This window comes from Dama dama, chromosome 31 (assembly GCF_033118175.1).
Source record: "Dama dama isolate Ldn47 chromosome 31, ASM3311817v1, whole genome shotgun sequence".
In the NCBI taxonomy this organism is placed as follows: Eukaryota; Metazoa; Chordata; class Mammalia; order Artiodactyla; family Cervidae; genus Dama; species Dama dama.
The window spans coordinates 45816191-45838674 of NC_083711.1; the positions used below are offsets into that span (position 1 = coordinate 45816191).

General features: G+C 39.5%; 1 protein-coding gene across 1 annotated transcript in view; it reads left to right on the plus strand.

Annotated features, from left to right (window-relative positions):
• CRYBG3 (crystallin beta-gamma domain containing 3) overlaps positions 1 to 22484 on the plus strand; it is a 124440-nt gene that overhangs the window by 83592 nt on the left and 18364 nt on the right. Inside the window, exons 16-17 of the mRNA XM_061134282.1 lie at positions 5011 to 5123; positions 10013 to 10139. Of these exons, the coding sequence (XP_060990265.1) occupies positions 5011 to 5123; positions 10013 to 10139 (240 nt within the window). The remainder of the gene's footprint in view (positions 1 to 5010; positions 5124 to 10012; positions 10140 to 22484) is intronic.

A 22484-nucleotide genomic window follows, 5' to 3' on the forward strand; every position in this document is an offset into this window, starting at 1 on the left:
TTCTAATAACTCTGTGAGGTCAGGATTTATCTCATTTATTCATGAGAAAAACAAAGATTTAGAATTCAAGTGAGCATCATTTCACACAGCTCAAGGTCACAAAAGAGGCACTTTTGTATCTAATTCCAAGATTTGACATCAAAGAAAGACATACCGTGGTACAAGCAGTACAACCATATAAGAAAGGGGGTAAAATACAGAGCTTCCTCTGTCTCATTTAACATAACAAATTTAGAAAAATTTTCTTCAAAAAGCCAAAAAGAATGATTGGTTCTAAGTATTTGACATTTGCTAGTTTTACATCATGTTGAATCTTTTTCTCTGTGTACATTTTGCACGTTCTGCCAGTGTTTATATATCTCAAATCAGCTTAGTTTAAACCGTGTTTCTGTCCACAATGTTTTCAGGTTTTATTATTTTCTGATTAGCTCAGGCCTCTTGGGAACATTTCCTCTCTGAATATAACTCAGTTTCTGGAGACACTTCCTGCCAGATCTTTATTTTGAATCTTAGAAAACTCCAACCATAGACTTTCAAAGCACTTTTTTTCCCCACATGAATCAATGTAACATGAGTAGATAAAAGAGATAAAACTGGGATAATTCCAAGCTGCACATTCTCTGAGTTTTAAGTACAGATAAAAAAATCACATTCTTTTAAGCTCTGTTTCTCCCCTTCCTCCATTCCTTTTTAATTTTTTTTGTAATGAACTTCCTTGTTTGGGACAGATTGCTCAGAGGATTTTCTTAATAGTATTTCCAGTCCAACTTGAAGAAAAAGGAAGCAGCCGCAAACACCCAGCGAAATTGGCCCCGTTTATTTTCTGAATATGGTTCAACCACTGCCTTGTGAAATAAAGGTCCTGACAAGTGTATGACAGCTGGACATTTGGTAACAAGCAGACAAAGCCGCCTTATTTACCCAGAATCAAAGCTCTTATTATTTCCGTTGGACCAGATTTTCAGAACGTTTAGCTTGTTTTCAGTTACCCAAATGAAAACAAGCGGATCTTGGCTGATAGTCTGGTTCCTCTCAGCAACTATAAAATTATTTTCTCCTTCACAAGTAGTTGTGATAGGTTGACAGTGTAGACGCTGTGTTTATATGGGGTAGTTATTTTTCTCTGTCTGAGGAATAAGAAGGAAGTTACATCTTCAGTTCAAGTAACAGAGGGAATTCTTAACATGCTGGTGATTTGAAAGTACAGCTCAAGTCACCTGAGAAGGGAAAAGCCAAAAAGTACATGTGTAGAGATTTACTCTAGTAAAAATACTGTTGCCGATGTGAAAGTATATGATGATGATATATATCTTATTTGAGACACAGAATACCTCCTGTTATTGAGAAGATTGTTTTTTACCTGTGACTGAAGGTCAATTCACCAGGTCTGATTGCCAGCTCACAATATATGATACAAGAACAGGATTATTATAGTTTCTTCATAGTTAGCAAATGGTATTTCATTTTTATTTTTCCCAGACCAAACAAAAATAGAACATGAATATGTCCATGATGTCCTCGTCTCTGTCTTTTCACAAGTCCTGAATATCTGCATTCTCACTAGAACTCGCATAAAAGTGAATTTTGTTTCCAGTGAGATTGTATTCCAGGCCTCCACTCTCCAGAAATTCTGTTTTCTCCCCTATGACTCAACTAAGGACCTTTCTTTCCTGGCATCTTTTTCAAGTCCATTTGCAGTAGAGTTATAAGTTTGAATTTCTTTAAATATTGAGCCTCTGTTCCATTTTATACGTGATTCTAGCTCAGAAAAAGCAACTTGAGTATTTTCTTGTATTGGATAATTCAGCCAGATTGAATTCTCAAGAGATCACAGGACCTTTAACAGTGGTGCTTACTGTTACCATGTATGGAAGATAAGAAAACAACAATTCTAGTCAAGTCAAAGATTAGTAAGGTTCAAGAGCACTGTAGGAAAACATTTGGGGGCGGGGGTACTAAGACCAGATAGTTTTATTTATTCCAATGCTAAAATAATTTCTCTGAGAATACTCTGTCTTGTCTCTAAATGAGACTTTCTGCAGTCCATGGTGTGGCAGAGAGTCAGACATGACTGGTGACTGAAGAAAAACAATAAGAACATGACCAGATCCTGACTCCAGAGGCTAGTACTTACCTCAGTAAAGAAAGCGTCTCTGAGTAAACCGGGAAGTAAAATCACTATAGAATATGCAGTTGATATGAGTACATAGCACTGCAGTATGAGACAATGTGATGTAATGGAAGAGTGGAAACAAACTTTTCAGTTGAATTATTTTAGCATTGGAATAAAACTACATTCAAGAATTACTCTGATATTATGAAATAAATTAAGAAAGCACACCTTCCTTTGTTCAGTAATTAAGTTCTTGAGGTTTTAGTTTGTCATATTGAAGAACGATTACATTTATTTGTATTATTAATGAAAAATACATAGTAAAAGAGAAAGGATTTCTACAAAATTTTCATCATAAAGGGGTGATAATATCTGCTTCAAAGCGAGGTTCTAAAGAAGACACAAGACAGTATATGTGAAAAGGCGCCTTGGAAACCACTGATGCACTGCTGCTATTTTCCACATACACTTCCATGTGGGGCTTGAAACCATGCTTACATGGCACGGAAGGATGGGTGTAGTTAGAAGCAACTCATTTCTTGTTCATCTGACATTCATCTGTGTTCTATGCCACGTATCCGAGTTGTTTTGTATATTTATTCTCCATTAACCTGAAAAGGAAACCAGAATAGTGACTCATCCAGCTCGCTCTTCACAGGACGTATTTTTCACCAGGACACGGCCACTTAATTTCACCCAGTATGTGCTCAGTCACTCAGTCGTGTCCGACTCTCTGCAGCCCCATGAACAGTAGCCCACCAGGCTCCTCTGTCCCTGGGATTCGCCAGGCAAGAATACTGGAGTGGGTTGCCATTTCCTTCTCCAACCCAGTATAAAAACCACAGATTAATTATTCTAACTAGAAGGCACTGAGTTGGTTGCTGTGCGTCCATCCTCAGAACATTATTACGATGAGAATTATTCTATTCTGAGGCATTTGTAAGGTAGTTAAAATGAGCTGTTACTTTTCTGGGGTTGGACACATCTTAAGTGAAACATATCTCATTTAGGGGATAAAAATAAGTTCAAATCAGTATTAAGTCCTTTTTTTTTTTTTGGTTTGCATAAAGAGTATTTTAACTATTTGAATCAAAATAATACTTTATGACAGACTGTGTGTGTGAGAGAGACAGAGAAACTTTTAATGCTTCTGGGTGTGAAGACTAAAACTAAAAAGCAGAAGCAGTTATAACATATACTGTCTGAAATAGGATTAACGTGCAGCATCAGTTGCCCAGGATTTGACATTTCATGGCTTCATGGTAAAATATTGAAGTATAAATCTTAAACTCAGCAATATGAATCTAATTAATTCAACAAACTGGGAATACATGCAGTGAATCAGACAGTCGTGATCTCTGTTCTCATGTGCCTTTTCTGATTGTTATTGTGAATAAAGATAATATTTGCCTGTAGGAGAAATCACTCCACATTTTGAGGAGTTAAACGTGACTGACTTTTTAGCTTCACGTTCTACAAACCTTTAAGTTAAAAAGCATTGTCTGAAAAACCACCAACTGAAATCCTTATCAAGGAATCCGGGGCAGTTTGCCCGGACACGTAGAACTGTGCATATACAGGGAAGTGTTCCAGAGATCTGTATTGTCTTGGACTTGCTTTTGCCTTTTCCTACCAAAGGCCCGTGGTAGGAACTTGACAGATCATGCCTCCTTAAGGCTGGGAGTCCCTTGGTGTTTTAACACTCCAAATAACAGCCTCGTTTCACGTTAGGAAATCATATTGTGTAAGGGGGAGTGGGTTCTCAGCTTTCTGGCTTGGACTTGGCTTTGATATCAGACCAAGCAAGGTCAGAGCAGAATGAGATAGCCAAGAAACAGTTCCTCAGGGTTCAGAGACCATCCGTCTCTAAGAGGACCCTTGGGAAGATGAAGGAGGCGGACATCCGCTGCTCAATGAAGCCTTGTTCTGGGTGAAGCAGTGGCAGCAAAGAGGGTGGTGCTGCAGCTGCTTATTACGATGCATTCTCAGCTACAGCGCAGGCCTGTCAGTGCCGGCTGGATCTGTGGGCCGTGTTATTTCAAGGCTCCAGTGTATTATAAAATATTTATAGGCCTCATTAATTTTTTCTTACCTATTAGAGATCCAAGGCCACTGGCTTTGCAGATTATTATATCTCTGGTCTAAAGGGAATTATAGTTGAGATTTCATGAATTTTCCTTGACATAAAGAACTAAAGCAGAAATGTAGTTAATCGTTATATAAGGCTGTAAGCTGTGCATTTAAGGTATTCTATCAGTAGACTGAAGCCTGTAAGCTGAAATACATGGCCCAACCATCTTTCTTTCTTCACTATAAATCTTGCACTAATCCCATCATTGTCATCTTCTCTGCCATCTGCTCCTGTGGCCTCACAGGCATCCTCATGCTCATTTATGGGCACGCGCTCATGCTTTCTCCTTCTCCCTTTTATTAGCTGTGAATCAAGAAGGCTTAGGGAGAGACAAGCCGTAGCCACCCCTCATACCAACCCAAACTGCCTTCGTGTTTAGCACTAAATTGCTTCTTTTTTTTTTTTTTACACATGTTTTCTCATCACAGGGGATAATGATCACTTGATGCAATGGACAGGGACCAGATTTAGCAGAGGAGGGATTCTGATTTACTTCTACAGGTAGAATTGTTTTTTGGGCCTCCGTGCCCAGAACCTGGTGGTTTGAAATGATAAATAAATTGTGACATTTCTGACAAACACATAAGGAAAAAAAAAAATGAGCTTAAAGAGAATGTCTTCCTTCACATGGATTCCTTGTTAATAAATAAAACATGAGTCTAGTATTTTGCTGACTTTTTTATAAGTACATGAGACTAAAATGTTTTCGTTTGCTTCTGTGATGATATCAAACAGCTGTTCTCTGTTTATTGTGTTGCTCTTGTAGCTCAAAGCATTCAGTAAACCAGGGTTCCAAGGTGAATGTATCGATTTCACAAAAGAAGTTTCAGACTTGACTTCATCATTCATGCCATGTTCTTTTAAAGTTCTTCGGGGTTGGTAAGTATGCCTATCAGCTGATCTCTGCGGTTGTTTAAATAAGTGAATTTCTTTTAAATTTATACAAATTTGACTTTCTCTTTTGAGTACTCAGTGAAAGAAAGAATTTTAATCATTTTAATCTTTCTTCCCATGGATTCCTTGTTAATAAATAAAACATGAATCTAATATTTTGCTGAATTTTTATAAGTCAATTGCTAATTAGCCTATGCGAACTTTGCCCAACTTGTGTTATGAGCCATTGTGAAAGAGAATGCTAAGCAGCCAACTCTGAGACCATTTTGCTTAATTCTTTTTCCTCATTGTTATCTTAGATTATTCCCTATTTTGCATGTTTATATTGTGTGTTTACTGAATAGTATAATGGAAAGCTATTAAAAAAATAGCATTTTTGTCCAGATAAGACATATTACTCCTAAATTAAAAAAAAAAAAAACAACTTTGTATTTAAAGTATCCGTTGTCCCCATTTCACAGTTGAAAATCCCTGATTCAGAGTTAGTTTCCCAAGGTCACACATCACATGTCAAGGATTGCTTTGGCTGTGTTTTTGTTGTTGTTTTAATTCTATGTCCTTCCAACTGTGGTAGCATACAGGGCCTTTCTTACATGTATATGAGACTATATGTGATTCTCAATTTATATTCTAACCATATATTCTCTATGTATCATTTTTTTATTGTGGTACACTATATATAACATGAAATTTACCATTTTAGCCATTTTGAAGTGTATATATCTTTACAGTAGCATCTCTATCAGACATCTACCTAATAACTCATCAAAGTCTCTTCTTCCTTCAAGATATCTTGGACTCATCAGTCCTCCTCCTTTTCTCTTGAACCAGTAGAGACAAGAGTCCTGGTTCCCATTTGGGGAATTTCCATCTCCTAATGAGCCACACTCCAGGGTCCTCTTATTTCCAGTGTTTACCACAAACCAATCAAAGCCCAATCATTTGTCCCAAAATCCAGCTTAATATTTTTACTGCTCTTCTTTAAATCCCACAGTCGTTCTCTGATACCAGTCAGATTGAGATCAGGATTGATCTGAACCTTTCCAGGATTTACCATCAAAAAAAAAAAAAATAAAAAAGTGTCACTTTCCATATCCAAGCTCCATTCTATTCACATACTAGCCCCCTTTCCTCCCGTCTCTGGGCATTTACTCAGCTATGTGATTTCCCCCTCATGCCTCTGTACCAGGGGTCAGCAAGCTTTTTCTGCAAAGGATTAGGCAGTAGATATTTTCAGCCTTATGGGCCATCGAGGCCTGTTCCAGCTCCCCAGCGCTGTGGCACAGAAGCAGGCACCTGCAATACATGAATAGGCTGTGTTCCAGTGAAACTCTGTTCATGGATGTTGAGCTTTGAATTGTACGTAACATTCACATGTCACAAGATCTTTAAATTTTCTTTTTAAAAAAAAACCACTTAAAAATGCAAAAACCAGTCTAAGCTTGTGAGCTGTTGGAAAACTGGCAGTGGGAGTGGATCTGGCTCACATGCTGTAGTTTACAGCTCTGCATCAAAGGGTCAAGTCAGTTTCTCTGTCTCCCTTGGTTCTTGTCTGGCTGCAACAAAAATTTGGAACAAGGGACTAAAGGGTTTAAAACAGCAGACAAATTGCAGCTCAGTCCAGCTCAAGCAGACAGATCTTTTATTAGGCAGACATTCGCAAGACATGGAAGCAGGCTGACCCCAAAGGAGTCGTCCTCCTGATTCCTCTTGGCTTCCCCCTTTGTATACTTCCGTCTTCTCCTCTTGGTAAGTGCCCTGTGCAAAAGAGGGCTTGTACCCACCACCAGTCAATGAAAGGGAATGCAAGTGAGCAAACACTCAAGGCCAGTTGACAGTTGCAACTTATGTAACAGCAGGCTCTGTTGTGTATGTCTTCCCATAATTCAGTCCGTTATAGTCAGTTGTATGTATGTGTAGAATATTTATGAACCCTTAATGGGCTCCTGCCCCACTGAGGATACTTGGGGAAGCCCCTGTGGTTAGTTTGTATCCACTGTGTGCCCTGGACACAAGTGCAAGAGTTGGAAAAATCCCTCTGGTTGTTTTGTAGCATATCTGAACTCTCCTGAATGTGTCTGGGATGCTGTTTAGAGATGGGTTTGGCTAGGCCCACCCCTCTTTGCTCATACCTAACAAAAGTGTATAGGTTTCAAGTGGATCTTGTCAGTGGATGTTACTTGGTTGGCCTACATGCTGTGTTTAAAAAGTTTTTTCGCATCATTACTAACATTTAGGATATTTTCCAGAAGCAACTGTTTTTCACCTTCTGTTAAAAAATCAGAAGATTTGGAAAATGAGGGAACATTCACCTTTGTTGATAATTATTAATAGCTGGCATCGAGTAGAGGCGTGTGTGCTCCCTGGCAATATATAGGATATAGTGCCAGTTTTTTTTTTCACCTGGTACACTGCTCATTTATATTTACCTACCTGGCCTCCTGCAGATGTGTAAGTTTGTGAACCTTGCTTAGTATCAATCTGCATATATGTTTTTAAGGTTCAGTCCATCTTCATTCCCTCTGTTAACCATCTCGACTAACCCTAAGTTAGACTGTCTTTTCCCATTCTGATTTCCAGTGATTCTCACTACTTTGAACCTCTTTGGATGTTACCGTGTTTACTTCCAAGAAGGATCTAAAAGTTTTTACAATATGAAAACACATGAAGTAGGACACAGTTGAATAGATTAGCTGCAGCTCTTTAGTGAGAAATCGATAGTCTGAAATAATTTTGTTCCTAGTATTTGATTCTGAGTTTCTAAGATAAATGAAAGTATTTTGCAAGGTAAGTTTTAATTTTGTGATAAAGCATTGAAGTTTTGGATTTTTTTTCCCCCCTTTGAGGCAAATATATTTTCCTGACACTGAAGTCTAGGACAGATTGGTCATGTGTATTGCTTCATGTTGGAAATATGTTATTTACTTACAAACAAATATATAGTGTGTGTGTCTATATATAATTTATGTATACAGTTGTCCCTTGGTATCTGTGAGGAATTTGTTTCAGAAACGCCCACAAATACCAAAATCCATGGATGCTCAAGTGTCTTATGTAAAGTAGCTTAATATAGTTGGGTCTTTGTATCTGTAGGTAGGAAACCAATAGATATAGAGGGCTATCTACATGCAAAATGTACATTTTACTTATATTTTATTTATATTTATGTGTGATTTATTAAACAATAGTTTTAATAAGAGGATACAGGAACCATGGTGATTGCTTATGATTTCAAATGCTTTAGAGATCTGGATTTGAGCCCATTTCACCACTTCCTAGCTATGTAATCTTAAACAAATGGGATCATTTCTCTGAACCTCAGTTTCCTCCTCTGTGTGTTACTTACTCAGTGGTGTCCAACTCTTTGTTACCCCATGGATTGTAGCCCACCAAGCTCCTCTGTCCATAGAATCCTCCTCTGTAACTGGGATAATAACAGTACTGACCTCAAAAGATTCTATTTATAAGAACTAAATAAAGCATGTAAGGGCTTAGCTGCATGCCCAGCACACTGAAATTTTTTCATAAATATTGGCTATAAAATGCTAATTACAGAGACCTCCCTTGCATTCCAGTGCTTAAGTCTTCACCTTCTAATAGAGGGGTGTGGGTTTGATCCCTGGTCAGGAAGCTAAGATCCCACATGTGTCACTGCCAGAAAACCAAAACGTGAAGCAGAAGCAATATTGTACCAAAGTCAATAATTTAAAAATGTGAGGGTGGGATATTTCAAAAGAACAGCATGTATACTATCTATGGTGAAACAGATCACCAGCCCAGGTGGGATGCACAAGACAAGTGCTCCGGCCTGGTGCACTGGGAAGACCCAGAGGAATCGGGTGGAGAGGGAGGTGGGAGGGGGGATCGGGATTGGGAATACATGTAAATCCATGGCTGATTCATATCAATGTATGACAAAACCCACTGGAAAAAAATAATAATAATAAAAAAAAAAAAAAAAAAAAGTGGACCACATAAAAAAAAAATCTTAAAAAATAAAATGCTTATCACATAGGAGACATGGCAGTAATTGGGTTACAGAGCATCTCTGTGGTTACCTGACGTTCACCTTGTCTAGTAGCTATAGTACAGTTCTGGTGATCTTTAAATATAGGGCTAGAAGTTAAACTCACCAAAGGTAAATTAGTAACAGCCAATATAATTTCTCCCTTGGGCTCCTTCTTGCCCAAATGGCATGTTTGAACGAAAATTTTGATGAGTGCCCTACTGAAGAGAATTTGCTGTGGAAGATTCTACAGGATTCATTTCCTTTTAAGAATCTCTGCTAGCTATCAGCTGTGTCGATGACAGGTTTTAAAATATTTGTGTGTGATTTTAGGAGTCTAGCTTCTAACTCAGCCGAGACTGAAATCGGGCTCATTATTAAATAAGGGTAAAAATTTTTATTCTCTCAAAGAGAACTTCTGATCTGTTGAAGCACTTAATGACTACTGTAATTTGATCCCAGATTTTTATACTTGAAAGCAGCAAATCAAGTTAATGTGTTTAGCTTACAGCACGTATCTTCCTTCAAATCTCAGCTGTCATTTAATAGTTAGGAGAATCTTGGGCAAATCCGCTAACTTTTTCAGTCCTTAGCTGTGTTGTCTATAAGAGTAAGGACATGTTTCTCCCTCATAGATTAATGAGTGCACAGTAAGAGAACGCATGTGGAGTGGTCAGTGTAGCACATGGTAAGCGGCCAATAAGTGATAGTGGTGGCTTTTTTTTTTTTTTTTTAATCGACTCAGAATATTTGCTGCTGATCAGCACCAGGACTTTTATATCCTCCTCCTAGCCTGTTTCCCCCTGCATGATAATGAGTCCAACGGCCAACGAATGCAGTTTCAAAGTTTCCCTGCTTGTTTTTTCAGCTGGCTCCTGTATTACCAAGAGGGTGTCTCCACTAACCAGTGTGTGTTAGAAGAAGGCCTCTATGCCGACCTTGCTTCCTGCGGCTGCCCAACATCTAGAGTCAAATCCCTGAAGCCCATTGACTACGTAAGTACTTTGCTGAAATGCATATTTATAAGATGTTTCCTTGTCCTGTTTAATTACCATGAATGAGAATGTGACGTTGGAAGACATGCTACAAAGGAAAATACAAAAATTTAAGTAACTTGCTTGTAGAGATTATAAGATTGAGATTTACTCATGAAATCCAACTACTGTAAGTTTGATACTTTTCTTCCTTTTCCTGTTTTTTTTTTTTTTTTTTTGAGTAGAATGCAAAACTTAGAAAGCTGAGTAATATGGCCTTGACCTTAAATGAATACTGTAACCACTTTGGGTGACATTGACAAAGTTACTTCGTTTCCTATCTATAAAAGATAATAGTATGAAGTTGGCCAAAATGTTTGTTTGAGTTTTTCTGAAAGATGTGATGGGAAAAACCCTAAGGAACTTTTTGGCCAACCCAATACTTTATACGGCCGCTGGGATATTAAATGTGATGGTGCTTGTAAAATGCCTACCACTTGGTAAGCACTCAATAGGTGTTAGCTATTAGTATCATGGTTATAACTTTTAAAGCTAATAACCTGATCATTTCATCATTCTGTTAGATAAGTCACATGACAGCTTGTCGGCCACTTCGGTTTACAGTGTTGCTTTTAAGGCATGGACCTCCATTGGTATTGATTTCAAACCTTGTTTTGGGGAACTAGGGCGTTCCTGCCTAGTGTGTGCAGAATTACGTGGGCCACTGTGGAGGGCTACATTTATAGAGTAAGTGGTTTCTCCTTTCTGTCATATTTACTCAGATTTTAAGTGTGAGAAAAGCAGGATGACTACTCTGGGACATTGTTTCTGTGTTCCTGGTTAGTGGTGTCTCTGCAGAGGAAGTGGTAAGGATCTGGAATGTTTTCAAGGTGTCCAGCTAGGATGAGTCCCTGAGAGCATTTGGTCAAAGCTGAGATTCATGCAGTGATGACTAGAAGCCCTCCATGGTGATGGCGGTGACTCAGACCCTTTAATCAGAGCTAACTCCGGGAATGATGATCCTGCTCAGGATCCTGATCCCAGCCTCAACAGCATCATCTTCTTTCACAGGGCATTCCTGGAGAGAATATTTGTGGTATCAGGCTAAGAATAGAGTCTTGGCAGAGGTACAGGAATAAAAATAGAATCCCGATCTCTCTCAGTGGCCCTTAGACACCAACTCAGAAAGACTAAGTGGCTACTGATGCTTCTTGTTTATTGCAGGAGAACTGGTTTTTTAAAAAAAAAAAAAAAAATGTATTTTGGTGAGTCTGAGTATTGATAAGCCTGAAAAAAGCTTTGGAAAGTAGTCTGCATTTACTGGGAAAGGAACTTTATTAGCATGTTTTAGTTATCAAACTAGCAGACAGATGCTTAGAATGGAATTACAAATGAATGGAATTACTATTTTTCTTTGAGGGGTTACATTTCTTATTTCTCATTTCCACATTCATAAAGTCAAAAATGAAAAAATTAGGAGCGAAAACATAGAGAATGTCTCTGTGTAAATTGAAATGTGCCGTTGCATGTCCCTGGTTTGGTCCTGTGGGATACAGGCAGTGTTGCTGAAGGTGCCCCTTGGAGAGGACTTGTGAGCTATAGCCGTTTCACTCCAAGAACTGATTAAAGAGTATATTCAGTTCATGTAAAGAGAGCACTAAGCTTTCTTAATGCCTTTACCAGATATGTTTTGAATCTTTGAAAAGTCTTTTCTTTTTTTTTTTTTTTTGGTCTGCATTTTTGAATCATTGTGTGTACTATATTTTTTAACTAATTAGTTTTTGGCGTTTGGGGTCTTCATTGCTGTGCAGCTTTCTCTAGCTGCGATAAGCAGGGGCTAGTCTCTAGTTGCGGTGCTCAGGCTTCTCATCGCAGCAGCTGTCTTGTGGAGCACAGGTTCTAGGGCACGCAGGTTTCTGTAGTTGTTGCTCGTGTGGGCTCTAGAGCGCTGGCTCAATAGTTGTGGTCGATGAGCTTAGCTGCCCCTCGATCTATGGAATCTTCCCAGACAGGGATCAAACCCTTGTCTCCTGCATTGGCGGGCACGTTTCTAACCACTGGACTACCAGGGAAGTTCTTAAAGGGCTTTGTTTGAGACATATTTAGGCAATAGGTTTAGTGGTGAAATAGAAGGAGTATGAAGTGAGGTTGGGCATTCCAGCAAAGACCTGCAAATTGACCAGGAGTCAGCCTGAACAGGTAACATTTCCTTGGTGATGTCAACCATGCTTCACCCTGGTAGCCCTGAAACCCTAAGTTGATCAGACCCAGGAGACTGACAGGTAAACCAGAAGGCCGGCCTGGTGATTGGCAGCTGTTGTTCAGTCACTCAGTTGTGTCCAACTCTTTGCGACCCCATGGACTGCAGCACGTCAGTCTTCCCTGTCTTTCACCATCCCCCAGAGCTTGCTCAAACTCATGTCCATTGAATCAGTGATGCAGTCCAATCATCTCATCCTCTGTTGTCCCCTTCTCCTCCTGCCTTCAGTCTTTCCTAGCATTAGGGTCTTTTCTAACGAGTTGACTCTCTGCATCAGGTGGCTAAAGTACTAGAGCTTCAACTTTAGCATCGGTCCTTCCAATGAATATTCAGGACTGATTTCCTTTAGGATTGACTGATTTGATCCCCTTGCTGTCAAAGGGACTCCCAAGAATCTCCAGCACCACAGTTCAAAACCATCAATTATTTAGCACTCAGCTTTCTTTATAGTCCAACTCTCACATCCATAGACTACTGGAAAAACCATAGCTTTGACTTGATGGACCTTTGTCAGCAAAGCAATGTCTCTGCTTTTTAATATGCTGTCTAGGTTGGTCATAGCTTTAGGTAGATTCTAATGACTGAAATACTTGGGAATTCTGTCCTGAGCATTTTTCTGCTTTTTTGGAAGAACCCAGGAAATGGAATTAATCAGCAGAAGATTTAAGATTTGGGTAAAATGAGGTAAATGCCTTTGAGAGTAGTTTACCTGAGCTAGCTAACATGACCCACAGAAGAGACTCCTCTCCTAGTTGTTTGCATTTTCCAGGCTCTGTGTATCCTTCCCTTGGAAAATTTTAGATGCACTTTATCTATCCTGCTTTTCTGATTACTTTCACAGCCCCTCTCCCCCTGCTATGTTCCTACTTAGGTATTGATGTGCCTTTTCATATAGATTGGTTAGTATTGCTGCCTATGCCACAATCAGTGTGACTCTGGATTCATTTGGGGAAATGTTACATCCAGTTGAGCTGACTTTCGGATTGACTGATTTGATCTCCTTGCAGTCCAATACATATAGATGAGCTCATGTTTTGATTTTGCTTTTATTAGTTTTAAAACTGCAGAGTTTTATGAGGGTGTTGCTTGTAGTTGGCATTCCCAGACATGCTGTGGCTTAGTGCTCAAGTGTCATAATAGTATGATATTGAAGAATCCTAATACTTCATATAAGATCAGAATGTCTTGCAAATGACAGTTTGCTCCAGGCTGAATTCAATCTGTGCAGACATATGTTACCTTCTAGAGGCCTATGAATGCATAATTTTCAGTCATTTTACAGTGAAAGAAGCTGCGAGCACAGAGTTCTGCTTTTCACTAGTGTGACCTTGTACAAATCACTTATTTTGACCTCAGTTAACTCACCTGTAAAGAAACTGTTAGAACAGGTATTTTTTAAATCTTTGACAGCCTCCAGTTCAACAGAATAAATATCCAGGGCATATTTCTAACTGGACATGAAAAAACATTGTGTCCAGCCTTAGGATTCACATGGTCTGAGGGAATAAGATGGGATGTTAGTTTTCAGTAAGGCTATGCCATATAACTGGGTTGGGAAGATGCGCTGGAGTGTGAAATGGCAACCCACTCCAGTATTCTTGCCTGGAAAATTGCATGGACAGGGAAGCCTGGCAGGCTACAGTCCATGGGGTCACAAAGAGTCGGACATGACTGGGGATATACAGTAGCAAAAATGATGCCATGTAACAGTCCCGAGGAGCTAAGAGGTGGATGGGGAGCTTAGGTAAACTGTTTTAATTATCGGTCTAGTAGTGTGTGAGGTAACCTACCCTTGTTTTGTTTCCATGGGAGCAGCAGTCTTCTCATTACTACTACTTTAGTGTCTCCATGGTGGCCTGGCATGGAAGTTGGCCTCCTTTGAAGTATAATCCAATCCTGGCAGCTATACGCAGGCAAAGCAAAAGAAACATTGCAACATGAGGTTGTAGAAAAAGTTTAAATGAAATTTATGACTGTGATGACATAAACGATCTTAAAAGGTAGAATCAGAATTGGCAAGGCAGTAATTCATGCTGTGTGAGAGGAATGAATAAGGGGTACAGCTATAAATAGAAGACGACTGTAAATCCAGCCACAGATTAAAGGAAGCAATGACTTTGTAAAGTGTAAAAGAGTCTGGTTACTGTAAAATTTTCAGATGAACTCATATGTAGTTAATGGCAGTAACAACTGTGTGCATTTTGAAAATGAAGGCCAACAGAAGCCTACAGTAAACATTATACTTCCACGTGAGATACCTGAAGCACTTCCTTTTAAATTCAGGAGGAAAACAATGGTCTGTGCTATCACCACTTCGATTCAATACCATTTTGCAATCTTAGACACTTTAATAAGATTAAAACCAAAAAAGATATAAAGGAAGAAACAAAATTGTTAAGACTATCCACAGATAAGCTATTAGGGTTAATATGAATTCTTTTAAAAGTAGCTGGATATGAGATAAATAGCAATTAAAATATAGGATACTTGGGAATAAATCTAACATAATGCAAGTAAACCCTTTATGAGGAAAATGGTAAAAACTTTCTTGAAGGACATAAAAGATGGAGAGAGATTTTTTTAGATGAAAATACTCAATATTGTAAATATTTTGGTTTTCCCCAAATTAGTAAAATTTGGGGCAAAATGCTTATAGAATCTTTGGTCTTTTGCAAGGAGGAGGGTGAAGGTAAAATGTGATGGACTCATTCTAAAATTAATTTGGAAAAGATAGGGGTTCAAAATAGCTAAGATTAATTTTAAGAACAATAGGCAGGATCATTTATTTGTCCTACCAAATATATATATATATATTGCATTGATCATCAGTAATAGTTAAGATAGCATAGGTGCAAGGAGAGGCCAATTAAAAAGTGAAATAGGAAAGCATAGAAACTGACTTGCATGAATAATGGAATTTGGTAGGTGACAGAAATAGCATTTCAATGGGGCTATTATGAAAGACAGTTGGCCCTTTATATGGAAAAAAATACAGTTTGAATCTTGCTGTATTCCAAACACTAAAAATAAGTTCCAGATGGATTAATGGCAACCCAAATGTGAATACAAACCTGAATGAAATGTACAGTGCAGGGAATATAGTCAGCAACTAGGTAGTATCTTCGTATGGTGACAGGTGACAACTTGACCGTATGGTGATAGGCTTGAAATGTATAGAAATATTGAGTCACTGTGTCGTGCGCCAGGAACTAGCAGGGTGTTGTAAATCAATTACACTTCAAAACAAACAAACAAGCTCGTAGAACAGAGATCAGATTTGTGGTCACCAGAGGACTGTGTGTGCGCGCTCAGTTGCTCAGTCATGTCCAGCTCTCTGTGACTCTGTGGGCTGCAGCCTGCCAGGCTCCTCCGTCCATGGGATTTTCCAGGGAAGAAGACTGGAGTGGGTTGCCATTTCCTCCTCCAGGGATCTTCCTGATCCAGGGATTGAACCCAGGTCTCCTGTGTCCCCTGCATTTGCAGGAGGATTTTTTTTGCTACTAAGCCACTTCAGAAGCCCCTACCAGGGGAAAGGGAAGGAGTAATTGGATGGAGGGAAGAGGCACAAGCTGGAATCAGGATTGCCGGGAGAAATATCAATAACCTCAGATATGCAGATGACACTACCCTTATGGCAGAAAGTGAAGAAGAGCTAAAGGGCCTCTTGATGAGAGTGAAAGAGGAGAGTGAAAAAGTTGGCTTAAAGCTCAACATTCAGAAAACTAAGATCATGGCATCCAGTCCCATCACTTCATGGCAAATGGATGGGGAGACAGTAGAAACCATGGCTGACTTTATTTTTGAGGGGGGGGGGCCTCCAAAATCACTGCAGGTGGTGATCGCAACCATGAAATTAAAAGACACTCCTTGGAAGGAAAGTTATGACCAACCTAGACAGCATATTAAAAACCAGAGACATTACTTTGCCAACAAAGGTCTGTCTACTCAAGGCTATGGTTTTTCCAGTAGTCATGTATGAATGTGAGAGTTGGACTATAAAGAAAGCTGAGCACTGAAGAATTGATGCTTTTGAACTGTGGTGTTGGAGAAGACTCTTGAGAGTCCCTTGGACTGCAAGGAGATCCAGCCAGTCCATCCTAAAGGAGATCAGTCCTGGGTGTTCATTGGAAGGACTGATGTTGAAGCTGAAACTCCAATACTTTGTCCACCTGATGTGAAGAGCTGACTCATTTGAAAAGACCCTGATGCTGGGAAAGATCGAAGGCAGGAGGAGAAGGGGACGACAGAAGATGAAATGGTTGGATGGCATCACCAACTCAATCAATGGACATGAGTTTGGGTGGACTCTGGGAGCTGGTGATGGACAGGGAGGCCTGGTGTCCATGGTATCTCAAAAGAGTTGGACATGACTGAGGGACTGAACTGAACTGAGCTGAAAGATGCAAGCTTCTAGTTCTAAGATAGATACATACTAACAAAGTAATGCATAATATGATAAATATAATAAACAGTGCTCTGTGTTATACATGAAAGTTAAGGAAGTAAATGCTAACAGTTCTCATCACGAGGAAGGACATTTTTTTTCCTGTTCTGTATCTATATGAGCTGATGAGTATTCTCTAAACTCACTGTGGTAATGGTTTCACAGTGTATGTAGGTCGGATCATTTTGCTGCACACCCTAAAACTCTACAGTGCTGTGCTGTGGTCAGTCATGTCCAACTCTTTGCGACCCCGTGGACTGTAGCCTGCCAGGCTCCTCTGTCTATTGGGATTCTCCAGGCCAGAAAACTGGAGTGGGTTGGTTGCCATCCCCTCCTCCAGGGATCTTCCCACCCCAGGGAACGAACCCAGGCCTCCCACATCGCAGGCGGATTCTTTACAGTCTGAGCCACCAGGGAAGCAATACAGTGCTATGTGTCAGTTACAGCTCAATAACATTGGAAGAAGAAAAAATTAGAAAATACAGGAGACGATGCTGACGGTATCGGAGCAAGATAGATTTAAATGCAAAACGTACAAGTCAGTAATAGGAGGGGTAAAAGGCGAGTGTATCAGTCTCCTGTTGCTCTTGTAACAAGTTCCCACAGATTTAGTGGCTTAAAGCAGCAGAAATGACCTAACAGTTTTGGAGGTCAGCAATCTAACATGGGCCTTTCTGGGGGTAAAACTAGGGGTCAGTAGGATTGCATTCCTTCTGGAGACTCTAAGGTAGATACTATTTCATCCTTGGCCCTCTTTCATCTTCAGAGTGCATTACTTCACTCTCTGCTGTCTATCCTGTCTCTGACCCTCCTGCCTTCCTCTTCTAACGACTGGTGTGATTATATGAGGCCTATCTGGATAATCCAGACACATATCCCCACCTCTGGATCCATAACTCTTCATCCCACCTGCAAAGTCCCTTTTTGCTGCATCAGATAACGTAGTCACTGGTCCCAGGGATTAGGGTGTAGACGTTTTTTTGCATGGAGGTGGGGGGACAATTTGGGCTTCCCAGGTGGCGCTGATGGTAAAGAACCCACCTGCCAATGCAGGTTAGATGTAAAACATGCCAGTTCTATCCCTGGGTCAGGAAGATCCCCTGGATAAGGGAATGGTAATCTGCTCCAGGAGACTGGCAAGCTACAGTCCATAGGGTCTCACAGTCAGAGACGACTGAAGTGACTTAGCGCGGCAGTGGAGGACAATTCTTAAGACTACCACAGCAAGCCACAGGCTAGGAGAATATATTATGAGCTGCAAAGGTTTAATGTATAGGATATAAAAAGGAGTCTTTCAAAATAATTGGGGAAAAAAGTAAACTTTAAAAAATCAGCACAGAATATGAGTAGGCAGTTCATAGATATGAGAAACATGGCTTAGGACATGAAAAGCATATTAAACCTCACTAGTGAGCAAGTAAATGCAAATTAAAACAGTAATTAGGTAGCACTTATTACCTTACTTCAGTTACAAATATTGGAAGATCTGACAACAGCAGAGGTTAGTCAGTGGCAGAGAAGGGGGATTATGTACACAAGACTACTGGAAGAAGAATCGATTGGGATGAGGGAAAAATAAGGATGTGTGTTGCAGCATTGATGGATGAAACAAACTAAGGCAAAAGTATATAAGGAAATCTAGTACAGTAGGTGAGGTTCATGTGTTACTATGGATGTTACAGTAAGATGCATGTATATAAAATTGAAAAACAAAGGATGTATAAGAGCTAGAAAGATTGACAACTTCAGCACAGTGGTTACCTCTAGGGAGTGTTTTTCTTGTTTATACAGTTTGATATAAATATAATAAAATGTATTATTTCTGGGTGCTAGATACATGGTCATCTAAATATTATTTATTCTTTTTGAAATGTAGTATTTTTTTTTTTTTAAGGGGAAGACCAGTTAGAAAGGTAGGCTTGTGATGAAACTGATTTTTCTAAGCCAAATGAAAGAGGCTTTGATGAGGTGGATTATGGTCCACTGGAGAAGAGTTTGGTTTGGGAGTCTGACAGACCATTGCTTGTTAGCTGAGTGGCCCTGGGCATGTTTCTGACCACCCTGAGCCTCAACTTTCTTGTCTAATAAAATGAGGATTAAAGGAGCTAGTGCATGTGAAGCCTTTAGCACATGAAAGCACTCAATAGTACTATAATATAATAGCTCACAGACAAGAATTAATATTTGTTGTGCAACATCAAAATTTGATAGACTGAGGTATTTATATGATTTTGTTTTACACAGACCAAACTTAGAAGGTTTTGGATTAGAGGCTAATTAGAGACTTAGGAGCCTTCTATTAAATTTTCATCACTGCAGATGATGAAAAATGCCTTTTTGCCAGCACACTGTTTGGTATTTCTCTGGATTGGAATGATATTTGAGGCGTACATTATATATATGGTCATACACAGCGCACACAGCACACTGTCCTTGAATTCAGTCCCGTTGTTCTTAGTTTTTTAGACATGGTTCATTTGGCAAAGATTAGGGTGAAGCGATATTGTCAGGTAGATATTTTTAAAATAAAATAACATGTTATATTTAATTAACATAATCCTGAGGTAATACCAGCGCCTTTCCCATACAGGCAGTGATTTGAAACTCAACTCTACAGTACCAGTGTACAAGTCTGAATGGGATTTTTGTTTTGGGGTTATTTTTTTGGTATGTAAATAAGTGAGCATGTTTATCGTCCAAAGGAAAACAGCCAGGATAAAGTGAAAGGCGGAAATGTCAGAGAGGGGAAGATAATCGATAGGGAGAGACAGGTGATGGGACAGAAGGATTTCCCTGGACTTGGCAACTGAAGATACCTGTAAGAGTGAAGATCTGGTGAAGACAGATAAGATGTGAGATGCCAAAACGCAGTAGAGATGATGCTAACTGTGATTCTGGCAGACGAGGCTGCAGAGACCTCTGGAGATGAGAATGTGAAGGGCTTTTTAGCCCATGAAAGGAAGTTCTGGATACTTCCTGCTGGAGATCAGAGCTCAGGAGCTTCCTTCCAGCTCAGAAACTGAACTTGTTGAAGTATCCCAGGCACTTGGCAAGTTATCTGGCATGCAACCGGAGTTCAGAAATGTTTGCTAAATTGAATAATGTCTTTCTTCCTTCTAAACAATGAGAAATAAGACAAGATTTTATCAGGTGCTTTGTTTTTTGTATTAACAAGTCCATAAACTGCCCAAGTAATTTTCTTTTCTTTTTTAAATTGGAATAAGGCACCTTTATTTCGTCTTTAAGACACTAAGTCAGACTTTATCACAAGATATTTTTTGAGTAGCTGCCATGTACCAGCCCCTAATAAAAAATGGGAATGGTGAACAAAATAGACAAAGTCCCACGTTCTCACTCCCGGGATGACCTCTTTGTCCAGTAAATGTGATCTTTGAACAGGACATTCCCATTTGTTATGTTTTTGTCAGAGATCTCTCTCTCTCTCTCTTTGCCCCTTCTCCCCTCTGCTCCCCCCATAGTCTTACACAGGCTTTAACTAGAGATATTCTGTGTAATTACACAAACCATACTTCTAACCCCCACATATGCTTATTTCAAAAAATCTTTTAATTATGTGCTTTCAAGTTACAGTTTCTATACTCTCTGGAGTGAAAGATTACAGCCTTGGCTCCATATTGACACTGAGCTAACCAATACGATTTAAATTTGCTTTGTCTTTAAAGTTAGGAAAAGACCATTTGACAGACTTCATTCTACCTCAAAGACTTTCTTTATGGATAAAAAGTGAATGAAAAAAAAAATAAAGTACATATGTTTTCTTTGCCATCTTGAAAACTTGTGCAGTTGATGACTAGGGAGATTAATTTATCCCCATTGTTTGTTTGACCTCATATTCAACTCTGTGTAGTTTTGAAAAATATCAAAGCTTAGTAGTTAGATTTAAACATTTTATCCAGTATATATAGAAGTTGTGCTAATGTAAGTGTAATCCTTCCAGCAGAGTACTTGTACACAGGGCCTCCAAGCCTCACGTTTACTTATTTACTATTTATGTATGTATTTGGCTGCCATGGGTCATGGCACATGAGCCCTTCCTTGCATCACACGGGATCTTTCGTTGTGGCGTGTGGACTCTCTAGTTGTGACGTGGGCTCAGTGGTCGAGGTGCGTTGGTTCCAGAGCTCACAGGCCGCAGTAGTTGTGGAACACAGGCTCCCCAGTGGTGGCGCACGAGCTCTGGAGCTCAAGGGCTCAGTAGATGGGGTGTGCGGGCTTAGTTGCTCCCCGGAGTGTGGGATCTTAGTTTTCCCTGACCAGGGATTGAACCCGCATCCCCTGGTTTGTCAGGTAGATTCTTAACCACTGGACCATCAGGGAAGTCCCAAGTGGAGGACACACCTGTTAAATTGCTGAGATAGGTAAGAACGGGGGTCATAGACATTGCCCAGCCGAGCAAGATGAAGTCATCTGCTTCAGATAGTATCACACCTGCCAATCAAAAATAATCTATATGATGAAATTACTTAGAACATTTTAGAACTGTAGTGAAGGGGTTAAGAACACAACCTCTGAAGCCATTCTGTCTGGTTTCTAGTTCTTTTACTTCCTGTGTGTGACCTGTGCCTTAATTCTTCATCTGCAAAGCACGGATAATAATGGTATCCATGTCAAAGGAAAGTTGCATGGATTAAAGGAGTGAATATGGTTTTGCAGTTCCTAACATGAATGTATTTTGGGATTTGGAATTTTTCACATTTTAAACAATAATATGATTCATTGGTTCATAGACAGCATGTATCCCCACAGATACTCAGGGCAGTACCCCATAATTAGACACATTTCTATTTCTGTGGCAAAACACAATCATAGCTCCACAAATTGGATAAATATTATAAATAGTCTCCTGCTCATTCAGGTCAGATTTTGTTGCCAAATAAATTAGGTTAAAAAAAAAAACTTAGAAAATATATATATACACCTCTCCATCCATCATTTACAAACATTTGCCTGTAGTTCATGTGTGTGTGTGTGTCTATATGTGTGTTATGATGCCCAGCACATACTGTCACATGTTATTACTATTGTTATTTAAAATATCTGGTTGATAGACTGATGAGTTGTTTTTTTTTTTTTAAATGCCGTTTAAATACTCTTTTTCTTTCTTATCCACATTCCTACTTTTAGAAACTGTATCCTCATTGCATGACTTAGACTTGACCCGGCAGGAATGGCCTGTTCTGTTCCTGCTGACACCTAAGAAGAGTGTTTGGCCCCAAATGGTTGGCTGTCTTCTAAGTTAGCATGGACTGAAGCCAGGACATTTGTAGAGATCAAATTGTAGTTAAATTCTGGTGGTTTCCTTGGAAAGGTCAGATTGCTCTGTCATCATCAGTTTTAAAGACTATTAGTAGTGTGTGTATGTGTATATATATATATATATTCTTCCTATTTTCATGTTTGGAAAATGTATCAGGAAAATAAGATTTTAAAATAGTTCTTTCTGTTTCTTTTCAGTGCTTCCTACTTCTGAGTAATTGCCTTCCTTATCTCCCTAACCTTTAAGTACATTTATAAATTTAAGTACAGTTGACCCTTGAACAATCCAGGAGGTTAGAGATGCCCACCTCCCCCACCCCACCCCCTGTAAGCGGTGGAAAATCTGCGTCTGACTATTTCTGCCTCAAAACAAAGGACTTGATAA